General features: G+C 41.4%; 1 protein-coding gene across 1 annotated transcript in view; it reads right to left on the minus strand.

Annotated features, from left to right (window-relative positions):
- Positions 1-12,747, minus strand: part of PLEKHG7 (pleckstrin homology and RhoGEF domain containing G7) — a 28,016-nt gene extending 15,269 nt beyond the window's left edge. Inside the window, exons 1-7 of the mRNA XM_056339839.1 lie at positions 12,594-12,747; positions 11,224-11,264; positions 9,215-9,310; positions 7,289-7,438; positions 5,204-5,299; positions 2,835-2,930; positions 1,441-1,554 (exon numbers count right to left, since the gene is read on the minus strand). Coding sequence (XP_056195814.1) covers positions 1,441-1,554; positions 2,835-2,930; positions 5,204-5,299; positions 7,289-7,438; positions 9,215-9,310; positions 11,224-11,264; positions 12,594-12,747 — 747 coding nt within the window. The remainder of the gene's footprint in view (positions 1-1,440; positions 1,555-2,834; positions 2,931-5,203; positions 5,300-7,288; positions 7,439-9,214; positions 9,311-11,223; positions 11,265-12,593) is intronic.
- Between the last annotated feature and the right edge of the window lie 751 nt (positions 12,748-13,498).

Consider the following 13,498-nt stretch of genomic DNA (forward strand, 5'->3'; position numbering starts at 1 on the left):
GAATTGCATTACTCCTCCAGATTAACTTTACTGCTTCCTATTTCAAGTACAGTGGCCATACTAGCAGATCAAGTAGTGCTCTTATTTATTGGCTATTTTAAATTAATCAGGAAAACCTGAGTAACATTTAAGGGCTGCTTTAGGGTCACCTACTTCTTCCCACTTGGGAACTTTTTCCTAGGCATGGGAGCAAGCAACGTTAACCCTGCCAGGCCCTAAAAGCTGAAGAGTTTGCTACAAAGAGATGTACTCCCAGTTTTAGGCTACCTTTGAGAAAACCCCACTTCTTCAGGATTCTCTTTTTTAAGCCTGTAATGTTGAAGATCAGTCTTAAGTATGTACAGGACATGTTGGTCTGCTAATAAGTCAGAAAGAGCACAGCCCTCTCCCTGGGAGCCCCACTTTCTGCACTGGCTGTAGCTGTTGCTTCAGACAGATGCATCGTTGAACCTACCCTAGTGCTGTAATTTCATGAAGACATCGCTGATAGCTCTTTCCAGCCTTAGAGGGAGGTAAATGCTCACTTACTGGTAGCGTTTAGATAACAAGCACTACCTTTTCTTTATGGTTAAGCAAAACCTGTTAGAAGAGCTAAACTGCTGCCTTGCAGAGGGGTTGCTTGCTGTCCTATCCAGGATGTTGCTTCCTTCCTTCAGGTATGTGGGTCAGCAAATACTGTGAGCTAGGAGAGCAGCCCGGTTTTCTTGCCAGGGCTCAGCCAAAACCCACCCTGCTGTCTCACTGCAGGCTCCTAAGACACATAAAGGCACTGACATGCTCCTGGATTTCTATTCCCCTTGTTTTGGCTTGTATCACATACACCTTTCCTTAAGCAGAAGGAAGCCATCATATGCTTCTCCAGCATTGAGGTTTTTGTGCCCTTGCTGATATGGCATAGCATAGAAGTTGGGGACTTTTTTGTACTTAGAGAATGTGAGTCCTTTCATCTGCTAAAGCACGTAATACCCTACATACCGTGTTCCCACCCAGCATCTAAACCAAGCTGATATGCAGGACACATCAAAGCAAAACACCTAAAAGAGATTTTATAGTGTAGCTTGATTTTTGTTTCTTCTTTTCTGTAACCATTTCATTTTTTTTTAGGGTGGAGGCCACCAAGTCAAGGGATTACATGTGAAAATATCTGAATGATAGAGGCTAGAAGTGAGACAACAGCAATATGTATTTCCTGCCTGCAAGAATGCAGCCTTTTGGCTTCCTCCTCCTGCCTGTTCTGTATTACAAGTATGGACTTTCATGTGCAGGGGAACATACACTCAGAAAGGTGACTTCATATTTATGATACCCTCTGCAGTTCAAAAAATCTGTGTAAAATGCTGTCTACGCAGGTTTGCTTCCAATGAACTTCCCTAGTCTGGTGTTAAAATCTTGGCATAAGGCTGTCTGAAGACACTACCACCACCACCACCATCACTTTACTTTCAGGTAGATGCCAAAATCTTCTCTCTGCCTCAGGTTTTCCAAGTAGAAGACAGCGGAGGTATAATTAAGGCAATAAATCTGGTGTGTCTGGCAGAGGTCACCCTGGAAAAACTGCAGAAAAGACTTGGAAACTTATCAAGAAAGAAAAATGTCATGACAAAGGTAGGAACAACAGTTTTAGTTTTGTAATGTGCATTTTACCTGAGATTTCCACGTACTTAGGAAAATAGGGGAAGAGGGAAAGGGGCAGTTAAAAAAGTAAAGGGCAAGTTAAAAAGTAGTAAAAGTGGTAAAGTAGTAAAAAAACTACAACAGTGCTCAAGTTATGCATGGGAACAGTTCTAACAGCTCTGCAGATGTGTGAGGCATTCTTAGACTTTGTTCTCATTAGAAATAGGAGACATGAAATTAATGTAGAAGCTGAAGATAAAACCCACTATATATGCAACAGCTTTACATGGCCTCATATAGAATGTCACTTTATATCCAAGTACATTAGACAGCTCTTAGAAATGTTGAATGCCATCCATGACAGAACTCAGTTTTGTCTGAGATTTTCTCTGTGTCACACAAATGTTATTGATTAGAATGCCTGAAGTCAGAGGTAATGGGGGTGAGAAGCCAAGCTCTAGGCTCCCTTTCCCTTTTTTAAAATCCTAACCCTGAGGTAGGGTCTGTTTTAGTATTTTCCCAGCAGTTTTCTAGTGGCCCCTACTACTAGGGAAAGTTCAGTTCCACGGATTGATTTTTCTATCCGTATTAATATTTCCAGCTTTTCAGTCCTTGGGAAGTTGTGCAGGAAACAGAGTCCCTGGAGACTGCTTTTTCAGCAGCTGCCTTGTTTACCACGCAGGCTGCCCGAAAGGGTTGCAGGGCAGCGCTTAGCAGCAGGACAATTGTGCTTGTGCCTCTCTCTTACTTGAGAGGCACAGGCCAAAGTATAAGAGGTATTTCAGTCCCCTTGAGCTCTTAATTAAGCATTTAAATACACTTGTGTGTCTGGTACACGGAGTAAAGGAAGGTTCTCTGTGATGGAGTGGAAGGAGGTAGGGAACATCCAGTGATGGGGCTGGGGTCTGGTCTCAGGGTAACATCTTCCATAGAGCCAGAATCTCACCTCTGCCAGTGGAAAAGTCTCAGGGTTTGAGCTACTCTTCCCCAGAAAAGAAAATTCTTTCCACACACAGAGTACCTTTCCACAACCACCTCAAACATGCCAATGAAATAAAAGAAATATCCCACTGGCAGGAGGTACTCGAGGCTGAGACCAAACTGCCTGTGGCAGATGGTGGGTCCTTGACTGACTTGATTGCTCTAAAGCACCTGCATGCTATGATAAATGGTCTGCTGCAAGGACCCGCTGATAGCGAGAATACTTCTAACCACATTACCTTTCTGAGTATGGACCTGAAATCCATAGGAGAGCCTGATGTGCTGACATGCTCCTTCACAGTTTCAAAAAAGGTTTTCAGAAAACTGAGACTTATCTAAGTAAGGGTGGAAAAAAAAATATTAGCATCAGTGATCTTCTGAAATTAAGTTTAAAACAACTTTATTTCCCATCCCTGGTCTCTTCAGAGGCTCCAAACCTAATGGGATGCCTATACTTATCTCCCCTACATTGCCAGAATTAGCTTCAGAATTATGCCTGGAGTGCTTTGATTAGTCGGAAGCTAAAGCAAATCTATACAAATACCCATTTAAATCATGATAATGCCATCTGACAAAAGCTTTGAAACAAGATTAGTTATTCCATTTAAACTTATTTTAGTATAGAAGCTGTATTTAACATGAAAAATCACGATGGATGAATGGTATCTACTGGAAAACACTGATTGTGTATGACAGAGCTGTGAAAATTAAGGAATTCTTAATGGTCATTTGAAGAAGATACCATCTTTCATAATCTGAATTTATTTCATGTTACTGGAGATGAGGGAAATTTCTATAAAATACTATAAAAAGTCATGTATGCCCCATAAAATAGCTTTATATGTTTGCACTGGATTCAAGGGTGCCCAGATGTGTGTGAAAGCCTCCTCTTGAGCCCACACTTACCTTCTGAATACACTATTTCCACACAAATTTGTTGCCAGGCTCAGCTTTTGGCCAAATTTTAGGCCAGAAGGGAACATCACTCTCTGTGATACTGCTATGAACTGCTGTTGTAGCTACACACACTACTTTGGTGTATTTATGGGGGCAGAGCTGCTAATAGGATAATAATGCCTATTCTTTCTGTTGGGCAAGGGTGCATTTTACACCTTTTACAGTATGCGTTTTTTTAATGGATTCAGCCTGCTGTCAGGAAGAAAGACATGCTGTAAAATGTATGAAAAAAAAGGCATTACAGGTATTGACAGCCACTACTTTCCCCTAAGTTTGATCACTATTTTATATAGAAGTATGCATAATGGATGATTATTTACCATTCTCATTAATGAGGACAACAAAATTAGAAAACAAAACAGAAAACGTATTAAAGATAAATCTTGGAAGACATGCCCACACTCTAGCCAAGCTCAGAGCTTTAGTGATCACTAAATGGCACACAGCAGTATACCCTACTCACTTCTTTGAACAAGACCAAAGCAATCAGCAACAACACATCAACTGAACTCTGGTAGCTGGCTGCATGCATGGTCTTAGCCCTCAGCCAGTGCAAGGTGAAACACATCAGCTAAAAATCTCTTTCTTTCTATCTCCAAACCTGCTCAGGTGGTCACTGGCAGCAGCTCACTTGGTGTGAGGTCAGCCCCTGAGCAGAGGTGACTTGTTCATGTATTTGAGCTCTGGCTAATTGCCCCTACTCTGAAGAGTTTTCCTGCTTTTCTTGTTTTGGCTAAAATGGGAAATGTTATCTGTTAAGGCAAGGGAATTACATTAAGGGAAAGAACTTGGAGCAAGTAACTGGTTTAGAGCATGTGGTGTGATTGTGATCAGTCATTCAATATATGCACCTGAAGAGCTCCTTCCAAAATTCACTTTGCTATGAAGGCTGAAGTGTCCTGTAAGACACCTCTCAAGCTAATAAAAATTACTGTTTTGCTTCTAAAATTATGTAAAAGCTGTTTTGGACTTATGGGTTCCTTTATTTTTGGGAGTTGAAAATGATCTCCCAGCAACTGGCCACCAACAACAAGCAGCAAAGAGCTGGAGCACTTCGCAGCCAAGCCTCGTGGTCTCTCTCCTGGAAGCTGGAGGGTGAATAGCACATGAACACAGAACATGCAGCCTGTGTGGGAGATATCCTTCCACCCACACCAAGGGAAACCTTAGCTGGAGAGGGGTGGTCACTGTTTTGTTTCAACTTGCTCTTCTGGAGTGGCATAATAGATAGCAAAGTCTTGGTGCACATCTGTTTGTGAAATGAAACTTGTTATTGTAGTTGTTTTGCTATTCTTACTGTTTTGTTGTAAGGATTGTGCAGAGTTTATCTCCATAAATTGTTTTAAAAGGATGCTGTTTATTAGAATTAGTCTCAGACTCATGCTTACTTTAGAAACAACTGCCAAATGAGCTCTCCTCCCTGTGCAAATGCCTGTTTATCTTTTGCTGGAGGCACATGAAAATAATTTGCACTGAGGAAATTTGACCCCCACTGATATACAAAATAGAAATAAAGGAAGGACCAATTATCTGAACTAAGTTCCAAATGTAAGCATTGAATCTGAACAGAGGCTTTATGAATGGTTTCTCCTCTCCTTTTAGTGAGTTAGTTGATTTCTGATCTCAGTAAGACTTTTATTTTTTTACTTACCTTGTTTAACTCCTCTAAGTTTGCAAAAAGTCTCCACAAATCCACATCTAAGAGAAATTCATTATTCTGGAGGTATTTTAGAGTGTTCATAAATTTCTTTAAAAACAAAGCATAAAGCAAATCCATGTTATTTTCTATTTGTGACTGTCTTTTTTTCTCTGCCACGCCGCCCCCCCCCCCCAAAAAAAAAAAAAAAGAAAAAAAAGAACAAGTTTGCACTATAATTGTCATGAAATGGTCATTTGATTTGGGGAGGGCAGAAGACAATACTCTGAGAAACTTCTCCTGACCTGCCTGAAGGCTAAATATTGGGCTTTGTGTGAGGAGGAGGGATATGAGTGTTGTCTCTGGGGTGTCTTTGAGGTTGCTACAGAGGCAGCTATGCCTCTGCTGTGCCCTCTGGCAGAAGAGGGGCAGCTGAGCCCCCTGCAGATCTGTGTGAAGGAATTAATAACATCAGAGTCATAGTTACATATTTCTGTGACCTTTCTGAATGCTTTCCTTCCTACCCCATGCTGCTGTAAAAGTTGTTTAGAGTTACTGCGGAAAAAATATATTGTTGGAATAGTGTAATTAGAGGGGTCATGAAGTTTTTTTTTATCTCTTTGGATTATTTTACTAACTGTATGTGTATTTATTGGTTGTTTAAGTTTTTACATTATTTAAGCTCTGATGGTGATCTTGGAGCTGTGCTAAATCTGACGTAAATCTGAAACAGGCTTAAAAAATGTAGATGCAGAGTAGAATTTTTTGTATATGTGTGAAAAGCATTAATGGAAAAACCCATCACCCAGGTACCAAGACTGAAGAGCTAGTGACGGTGTTTGCTTAGTCTTGTGTAATTCTTTGGTTGCCACAGGCAGTTGGCCTGAGAGCTTAAAGGGGATTTATGGTGGTCTTAAAGTTCCCTGTGAAGATTCATTAAAATCAGTGGGATATTTCTGTACTGGCAAGCACTTAGATTAGCAGGTATCTGTAAAACTGGCTACCCAAATTCAATGGGTTCTTTCTTTGGCAGGAGAATTTGGGAAGCTGGCATGGATTGAATAGTTTATCATTTATGGGTCATGCAGGGCTGGCTAAGGCTTGTCTGTAAGTTCCTACATCAGACTCACTAAGGGGCCTGCATGTTTTCTGTTATCCATATCCTTCACAAGATTCACCTGTTTTTAGTCTTCTCAGGTCTCTGAACAAAGTGAATGAAAGGAAGGATACTTCCATCCTGCCTTGGACCAATAGCTGGTCCTGTCATCCCCTTTCCTCTCCCTTCCTGTTCTGCCCCACCAAGGAGGAATTCAGCCTGCTTCTCTATTTATTCCCCTTACTTTGCCATACTTCTTGCACTGCCTAGGCTAACTTTTCAGCAACATGGAAAATTTTTCACTATCTTTTTCCTTTGACTAATAAGAAAACAGAAATTGTCTGTGGAATAAGAGAAAAATTATAGGAAGATATATAAGGAATTTTCCATCCTTTTAAATGGGTACACTAACTTTTGATGTGTGATGGATGCAAACAGTGCATATATTCTTCTAACTTTGTAATATTCTTGTCCATATTTCAAAGCTCTTCAAATTCACCATTATGGAGGCAATTTGGAGTTTTTGGGAGAGGAGGTTTTTTTAGTTTGCTTGTTTTCTTGTAATACTAAAACCACAGGTCTGCTGAATTCTGAGGCTTTCACACTCTAATCAAGATAATCTAACCACAGCTCAATATGAAGTTAAATGAAGAGTATTGAGTTACAGACTAGCAGTAGAGAAATACCCAGTATAGTCAATTGGAGAATGGCTTCAGTTCAGTGTTAGTGAGAGGAACAGTGGAAAATCAGCTGAAACTACTGCAAGAATCTGCAATCAGATGGTATTTGCAGAAAGTGATGTCTAAAAGAGATTCCATCAAGAAGATAAAAAACAAAGGGAACTGTGGAAACAGAATGAGCAGGTGAGATGGAAGAAAAAACGACCCCTTCACTCATTCCCCTGTAGGCACCCAATGAGAGGTTATAGGTAGCTTAATGCCTGCCATCCTGACAGCAGGGCAAATACTGTTTCATTGTTTTTGAGAAATAAAATCTGAAGTTACCATCTTGAGAACCAGCAAATGATCCAGAAAGTAAGTGCATTCACTTGTGAAAAGTTCCCACACTGCTGCTTCTTTTTTCACTTCTATCCGGCTGTCGACATCTTCCTGCTCAGTCTTTTGTGCCTTTATAAATTCATGCCAGGATTTAGTCTATTGATCAAAGAAGAAAGAAAACGACCGGCGATTGCACTAACTGCTTCAGACCTTATGAAAAGAATCTATGGTCTATTTGCTCACGTAAAAGCCCAACTGCCAGTATTAGTGATTCTTCTTCTGAAAGCTTGAAGATTCTTTTAAAAAGACTTAAAAAGCTGACATTTTCCTCCAAAATATTTATAATATAAACACACTGAGTTTGAAAGTAACACAGTATGATAGTCTGTGTAGAATCCTGTATCAAAAAATAGCGGGCAGCTTGCAAATGCTAAAGAATTTAGTCTGTTGTGCTGCTGCCGCTAGAAAGCAGGGATGGATGATAGGTTCCTATTTTCTAGATGGTAAAATACCATCTGGAAAATGTACCAAAGGTCTGGGTCTTCATAGGTACTGGTTTTGTTTAGTCCTAAGGTGGCCACTCTCACCTTACTGAACTGCTCCAAAGTCAGACATTCACATATAAGTTAAGCACGGACAGGAGTCCCCAACAACCAAGTCTATGTGGAACTGCATATAACAGCCTGCCGTGAGAAGTGGAAGGATTGCTTTGCAAAGGGGATGGCGTTAGATGCGAGTTATCTGAATACTACCCTGGTAGCCCAAGCTTGGTGTTTCTGTGGCTAGGGGGCCTGGAGGCCAGAAGCCTTTTGGCAGACAGGCTCTGGTGGGATTTCTGTGGCTGAACTCTGGCAGTGACCTCTATGTGGCCATCTCTGAATGCACCCCTAAGGCAGCAGTGGGGGTGACCAAGTCCAACTTGGCATCTCTGTGAGCTGCGGTTTCATTCCCTAAATCACAGAATGGTCAGGATTGGGAGGGATCTATGGAGATCATCTAGTCCAGCCCCCTGCTAAAGCAGGTTCACCTGCAGCAGGTTGCACAGAGTCATGTCCAGGCAGGTTTGGAATGTCTCCAGAGAAGGAGACCCCACAGCCTCTCTGGGCAGCCTGTCCCAGTGCTCTGACACCCTCAAAGTAAAGTTCTTCCTCATATTCGGAAGGAACTTCCTGTGTTGCAGTTTGTGCCCATTGCCCCTTGTCCTGTCTCTGGGCACCACTGAAAAGAGCCTGGCCCCATCCTCCTGACGCTCACCCTTAAGACATTTGTAGGCATTGATAAGATCCCCTCTCAGTCATGTCTCCAGGCTAAACAGGCCCAGCTCTCTCAGCCTTTCCTCATCAGGGAGATGCTCATCATCTTGGTAGCCCTTCACTGGACCCTCCCAGTAGTTCCCTGTCTCTCTTGAACTGGGGAGCCCAGAACTGGACACAGCACTCCAGGTGCAGCCTCACCAGGGCAGAGCAGAGGGGGAGGACAACCTCCCTCGACCTGCTGGCCACAGTCCTCCCAATGCCCCCCAGGGTCCCATTGGCCTCCTTGGCCACCAGGGCACGCTGCTGGCTCATGGTCAGCTTGGTGTCCAAGCTGCAAGGCAGATTCTGCAGAATTTCCCAGATCTGCAGGCATTGCTGAGAGTGTTGTCCTGATGTCTTTTTTCTGAAGGTGGTACCTCCCTGATCTAGGGCAGTCTGGAGGCCTAGCAAAATCTGGGGGTGTGTGATGCCCTTGGTAAGCTTCTGTGATGCTCACAGTTTCTGTTTTGCTCCTCCATTTCAAACAAAAAAAATACACCTTATGCTTATGCATTAATTTTACAGGATGTTCTCATCTCCAGATTAATGTAGTGAAAAATGGTAATTTAAAAAGAACACAACATTTTTATTCTCATCTTTAAGTATCATTGCTATAGTACACTGAATATTTTAATACCTTAAAGCAGAAAAATTCATATGTGCTGCAGTCTATGAACTTAAAGGTTGACAGACAGTTTTCCAGATCAGACGCTTGCTTCTGCTTGTCTTTAGCCTGTTGAATGACAAAAAACTACCCTGATTCATACACTGTTTTAAAGACCATTAAGAAGTTTACCCAGCTTAATAACCTTGCTCTGATCTGTAAGGAGTTTGCCCTTAACAGGAGTGATTTCCTTGTATTTCCAGGCTCTCCTACACAGAGGTGAGGGAGTGATGGGAGGTCTGTTAGTAGCTATGGGTGGGGTGTGTTAGGTGGCTTAGGTATGGGTGTGTAAGGTCTTATTTATGTAATGCTGAAGTCTTTGGCAGGGCAAATCGTTGGTACGGCAACCGGCAATGGACTACTCTCAGAACAAATAAAATATTTTGCTTCCTTCAGCACTGTCAGAAGTAGGGGACAACAAACTCATAGCTGAAATCATCCCCCTGCCATAGGTATACAAAGCTTGTGTGATTATTTATTTATTTAACATTTTTTTAACTTGAGCTACATATTGAAAAAACTCCTTTGGTCAGTTGCAGAGTAGTGTCTATAAAATGAGCTTTTAGAAAACTCAAAGAGCAGGAGGAGTTTGTCTGTGTGAGGCATCATGAAATAAAAACAATTGCTTTTGGTTTGGCTTTGTTTTTCAGGCTGACAGTGCTGTGTAAAAAATTTAACCAATATTTATGAACTCTAATTTAGTGCTGTAAGCATAGACTTATAAGGTGTTTGCCTAAGTTTTATCTGCTTTCTGGAACAGTATACTTGTATTACATGGATTTCTATTGTCTGAACTTTAGGCACTGATTTCAAGCCAATTTTGAAATATGTGTTTGATTATAGTATTTGAAATTCAGAGTTTAAGCTCAACTCTTAATTTTGAAAAATAGCTTGAAATGGAGCAGAAACAATAATGCAATTATGTATACACACACTTAACAAATACACCAGCAAATGATCCTTCATAAATTAAATTTTATGGTATTTAATAGCCTCAGAAATAATTTTTGGCTAAATATCAAATGCATTTTTTTGCAAGTTTAAAATATTTTGCTGAATATAAAGTTTTCAGTTTTAGGCTATGCTCTTTCAAATGCTATAGAAATGGTATTGGATGAAGTGGGAACTCTTGCTCGTGCTAATCTGAGTACTTGCATTGGTTTCACTTGCAGAAACTCTGATAGTCAAGGTTTAGAAGACAAAATGCAAAAATATATTAGGAAGGGACTGTTCACAGTTATGTGTTTAGGGGTGTAAAGCTATCAAGACACTTGTAAATGATTTTTTGAATGATGAACAACACTCAGGAAATTCGGATGCCGTAGTAAGTGAAAATTTTCATAACTGGAAAAGACAAGATGTGTTAGACAAGGAAATTAACTGAAGTGTGTTGGTGTGTATGCTGTCACTGGTGAGTGTGAGGGTGCTTATGAGGACAGGAAAGGCCTAAAAAAGCATCTAAAAAGCTACTCTGATAGCCTAGATCACTTCCACATGAGTGGGAATTAGGCAGATACTCCAGAGCCTAGGCATGAAGGTGCATGCAGAAAATACAGGGTACACTGTGGGCAGAGCAATGATGCAACCGAACCACCTTGTGCTCTCTTACCCCAGGGAGCTGCGCTGGACCTGCTGCCACCTCTGAACACCTTGAATGAGAGCTTCTGCATTGCCTGCACTGCTCTACCCTCCCGATGCCAAGGGCACCTCTCCTCCCACTACCCATGGGGATGGAGAGCAGCAGCACTGACTGTGTTGTGATGTGCAGTGGCACTGGTGGCTGTACTGCAGCCACCTTATCTTAATTGCAGATTAATGTCCAAGCAGTCCCAGGTTTGGCTGAGACCTCTGAGTTTAGATCACTTGCTGGCTGCCTTTCTCCAAGGGCAGTAAAGAAATTATTTTTACCCAGGTTAGTTATGGGAGAAAGCAAGGTCAGTGAAAAAAAAAAAACCCAAAAAAAACCCTAGTAAAATACTCACAACTCCTCTTTTGGCAAATGGCCATCTTGGCTTTTTGGATTCTAATGGGTGAAACAAAAGTGTTATCAGTAAAAGAACAAATAGTTAGAAAGAAAACTTATTTATATGTTGGTGGTGGGGCTTTTTGTTGTTGTTTTGGTTTTTTTATGAAGCCTGAGGTACTATACTCTACTTGGCTTAGATTTAATACTTGTGTTTAGACAGTTTGTGCACCAGATTTAAAACCCATTAAGCCTGTTGGGTTCCTCCCAGCAAGAGTCATGTCTATCTGTGCTGGGATATTGGATGATGCTAAACACTCCCACTTGTTTCAGATGATAGGTATGTGATTGTCAATTCTTTATGTGGGAAAATGCATCATATCTCAAGCCAATTCTTGAAGATATTAATTGTTTTGAAGCAAGAATGAGGGTATGTCTGCTCATTAGTGATATCTTGGAGCTATGCAGGTATTTTAAACTCCTGTAAATAAACAATCCTACAAACCCTAAGCCTCAGATCTGTCTTGGAGCTAGCACAGTGGTGCTGGCTGTAGTTTATGGTCCTTAGTGAGGCTCAGGGAAAGCTGGGGATCTAGATGTAGGAATGTACTGGTGAGAGGTGAGGAATGCCTGTGTTTGTTCAGCAAGAAATTTGGAAGAGTTTTCTAAATGTGGCACCCACCTTCAGGCCAGTGTGTGACTCGGAATCACAGTCAAAACCCTCTTTTTAGATTTTAGTTATGGATATCTTGTTTGCTTTCATGAAACTGCTGGTTGTGACCTTGACTGACTTATTGAGAAAATCTAATCTCTGGTCACCAGCATCTTCTGGTCTCTGGCAATCACACTGCACACTATACTGTATTCCACAATAGATACTTGTTGAAATTGTTTGCAAGTCTACGTTTCAGTGTTGGAAGGTCTTGTGAGCAACCTCCAGGCATTAGTTGGGTCTACCATCTTCTGTGATTAGACCACTACTGGAAAAGAGTGGCATGGGCCACTTTCTTCCCTCTGCTTGAAGCTGTGCACCTAGGAATTTGTAACTCTGCTGCTTGCAGGTGGAGATCCTGGCCTGGGCTCTGCTTGCTCCTAGTCTGTGGAGGAGGGAGGTGATCCATGCCCTGCCCCCTTATCTACTTCTTACATTATGCATTCAGCAATAAAACACAGGGAAAAAGGAAAAAAAAAAAGAAAAGAAAGGCTTGAGGGGAATTTAAAAATTAGCAATGCAGTCACTTTGGTGCGGGGTAACTGGATACCCCGTGGAGGCTGCTCTGCTTCATGTGTCATTGCTGCACCGATCCTCTCGCCCCATCCCACACCTACACATTTTTTAGTCGCGGCTTTTGCTGGGCTTAGATGACCAAACCCCACCCTGTATCTGACCTGTGCTCAGCAGGAGGACTGCGTGGGACAGGTAGTCCATGGCACTGTCTGACAGCAGGAGGTCTCCAGGGAACACCTCGAGTCCCGGCAGACTCACTACCACGGAGCTACGCCTGTGCTCAGCTGATCTGTGAGACGCAACAACAGCACACATCATCTCCTCTGCTCCTGGCTGCAGAGGAAACTTCTGAAGTGCTCCTTGCTGATGCAGGAGGAAATGAGCTAAAAAACCAAATCACAGTGGCTGTGACATAATGTGTTAAAGGAACAATGAGTAGAAAAGTTCAGTGATTGACAGCAAATATCTAATTTTCTTTCCAACTCCATATTGCTGCTGAGATCAAGGTGCTTATGGCCATGGCTTGCCTCAGATAATAGGTACTTAGAGAATTTAAATATTGGAAATCCCTAGGTTCTTCTGAGATTAGGCAAAAAGTGAGCAGAAATTTCAGAATCTATGTTTTGGCACTGGCGTCCAAAGCAGCAGTTAAATACCATGTCTCTAGTTGATATGTGGTTTATCATTACTTTTAACCTTCATATAACTCAGGTGGTTTCAAGAAAAGCCAGCATACTAGTGAAACATTTTAAATGTTGTTTGGGGGGTGGGTGTGTGTATGTTGTTGGGGTTTTTTTTGTGTGTTTTGTTCATTTTGTTTTTTTTTTTTTTGTTTTGTTTTGTTTTTTTTTGTTTTTTTTAAATATTTAACCTTTTGGCTAGTTTGTGCTATTTATTTTCTTTCTAAATTTTTTGATTTTTTTTGCTAATTCAAATATTTTGTATTTTGAATATAATATGACTCAGTGGCCCTGCTGATCAAAAACAAATGGCTCTTTCTAACCACTGTTGTTACTAATGGAGGGCTTTGTCCAGGACATAGATCCATCAAGTGAAGTGACACAGT

Source organism: Falco biarmicus, chromosome 5 (genome assembly GCF_023638135.1).
Source record: "Falco biarmicus isolate bFalBia1 chromosome 5, bFalBia1.pri, whole genome shotgun sequence".
In the NCBI taxonomy this organism is placed as follows: domain Eukaryota; kingdom Metazoa; phylum Chordata; class Aves; order Falconiformes; family Falconidae; genus Falco; species Falco biarmicus.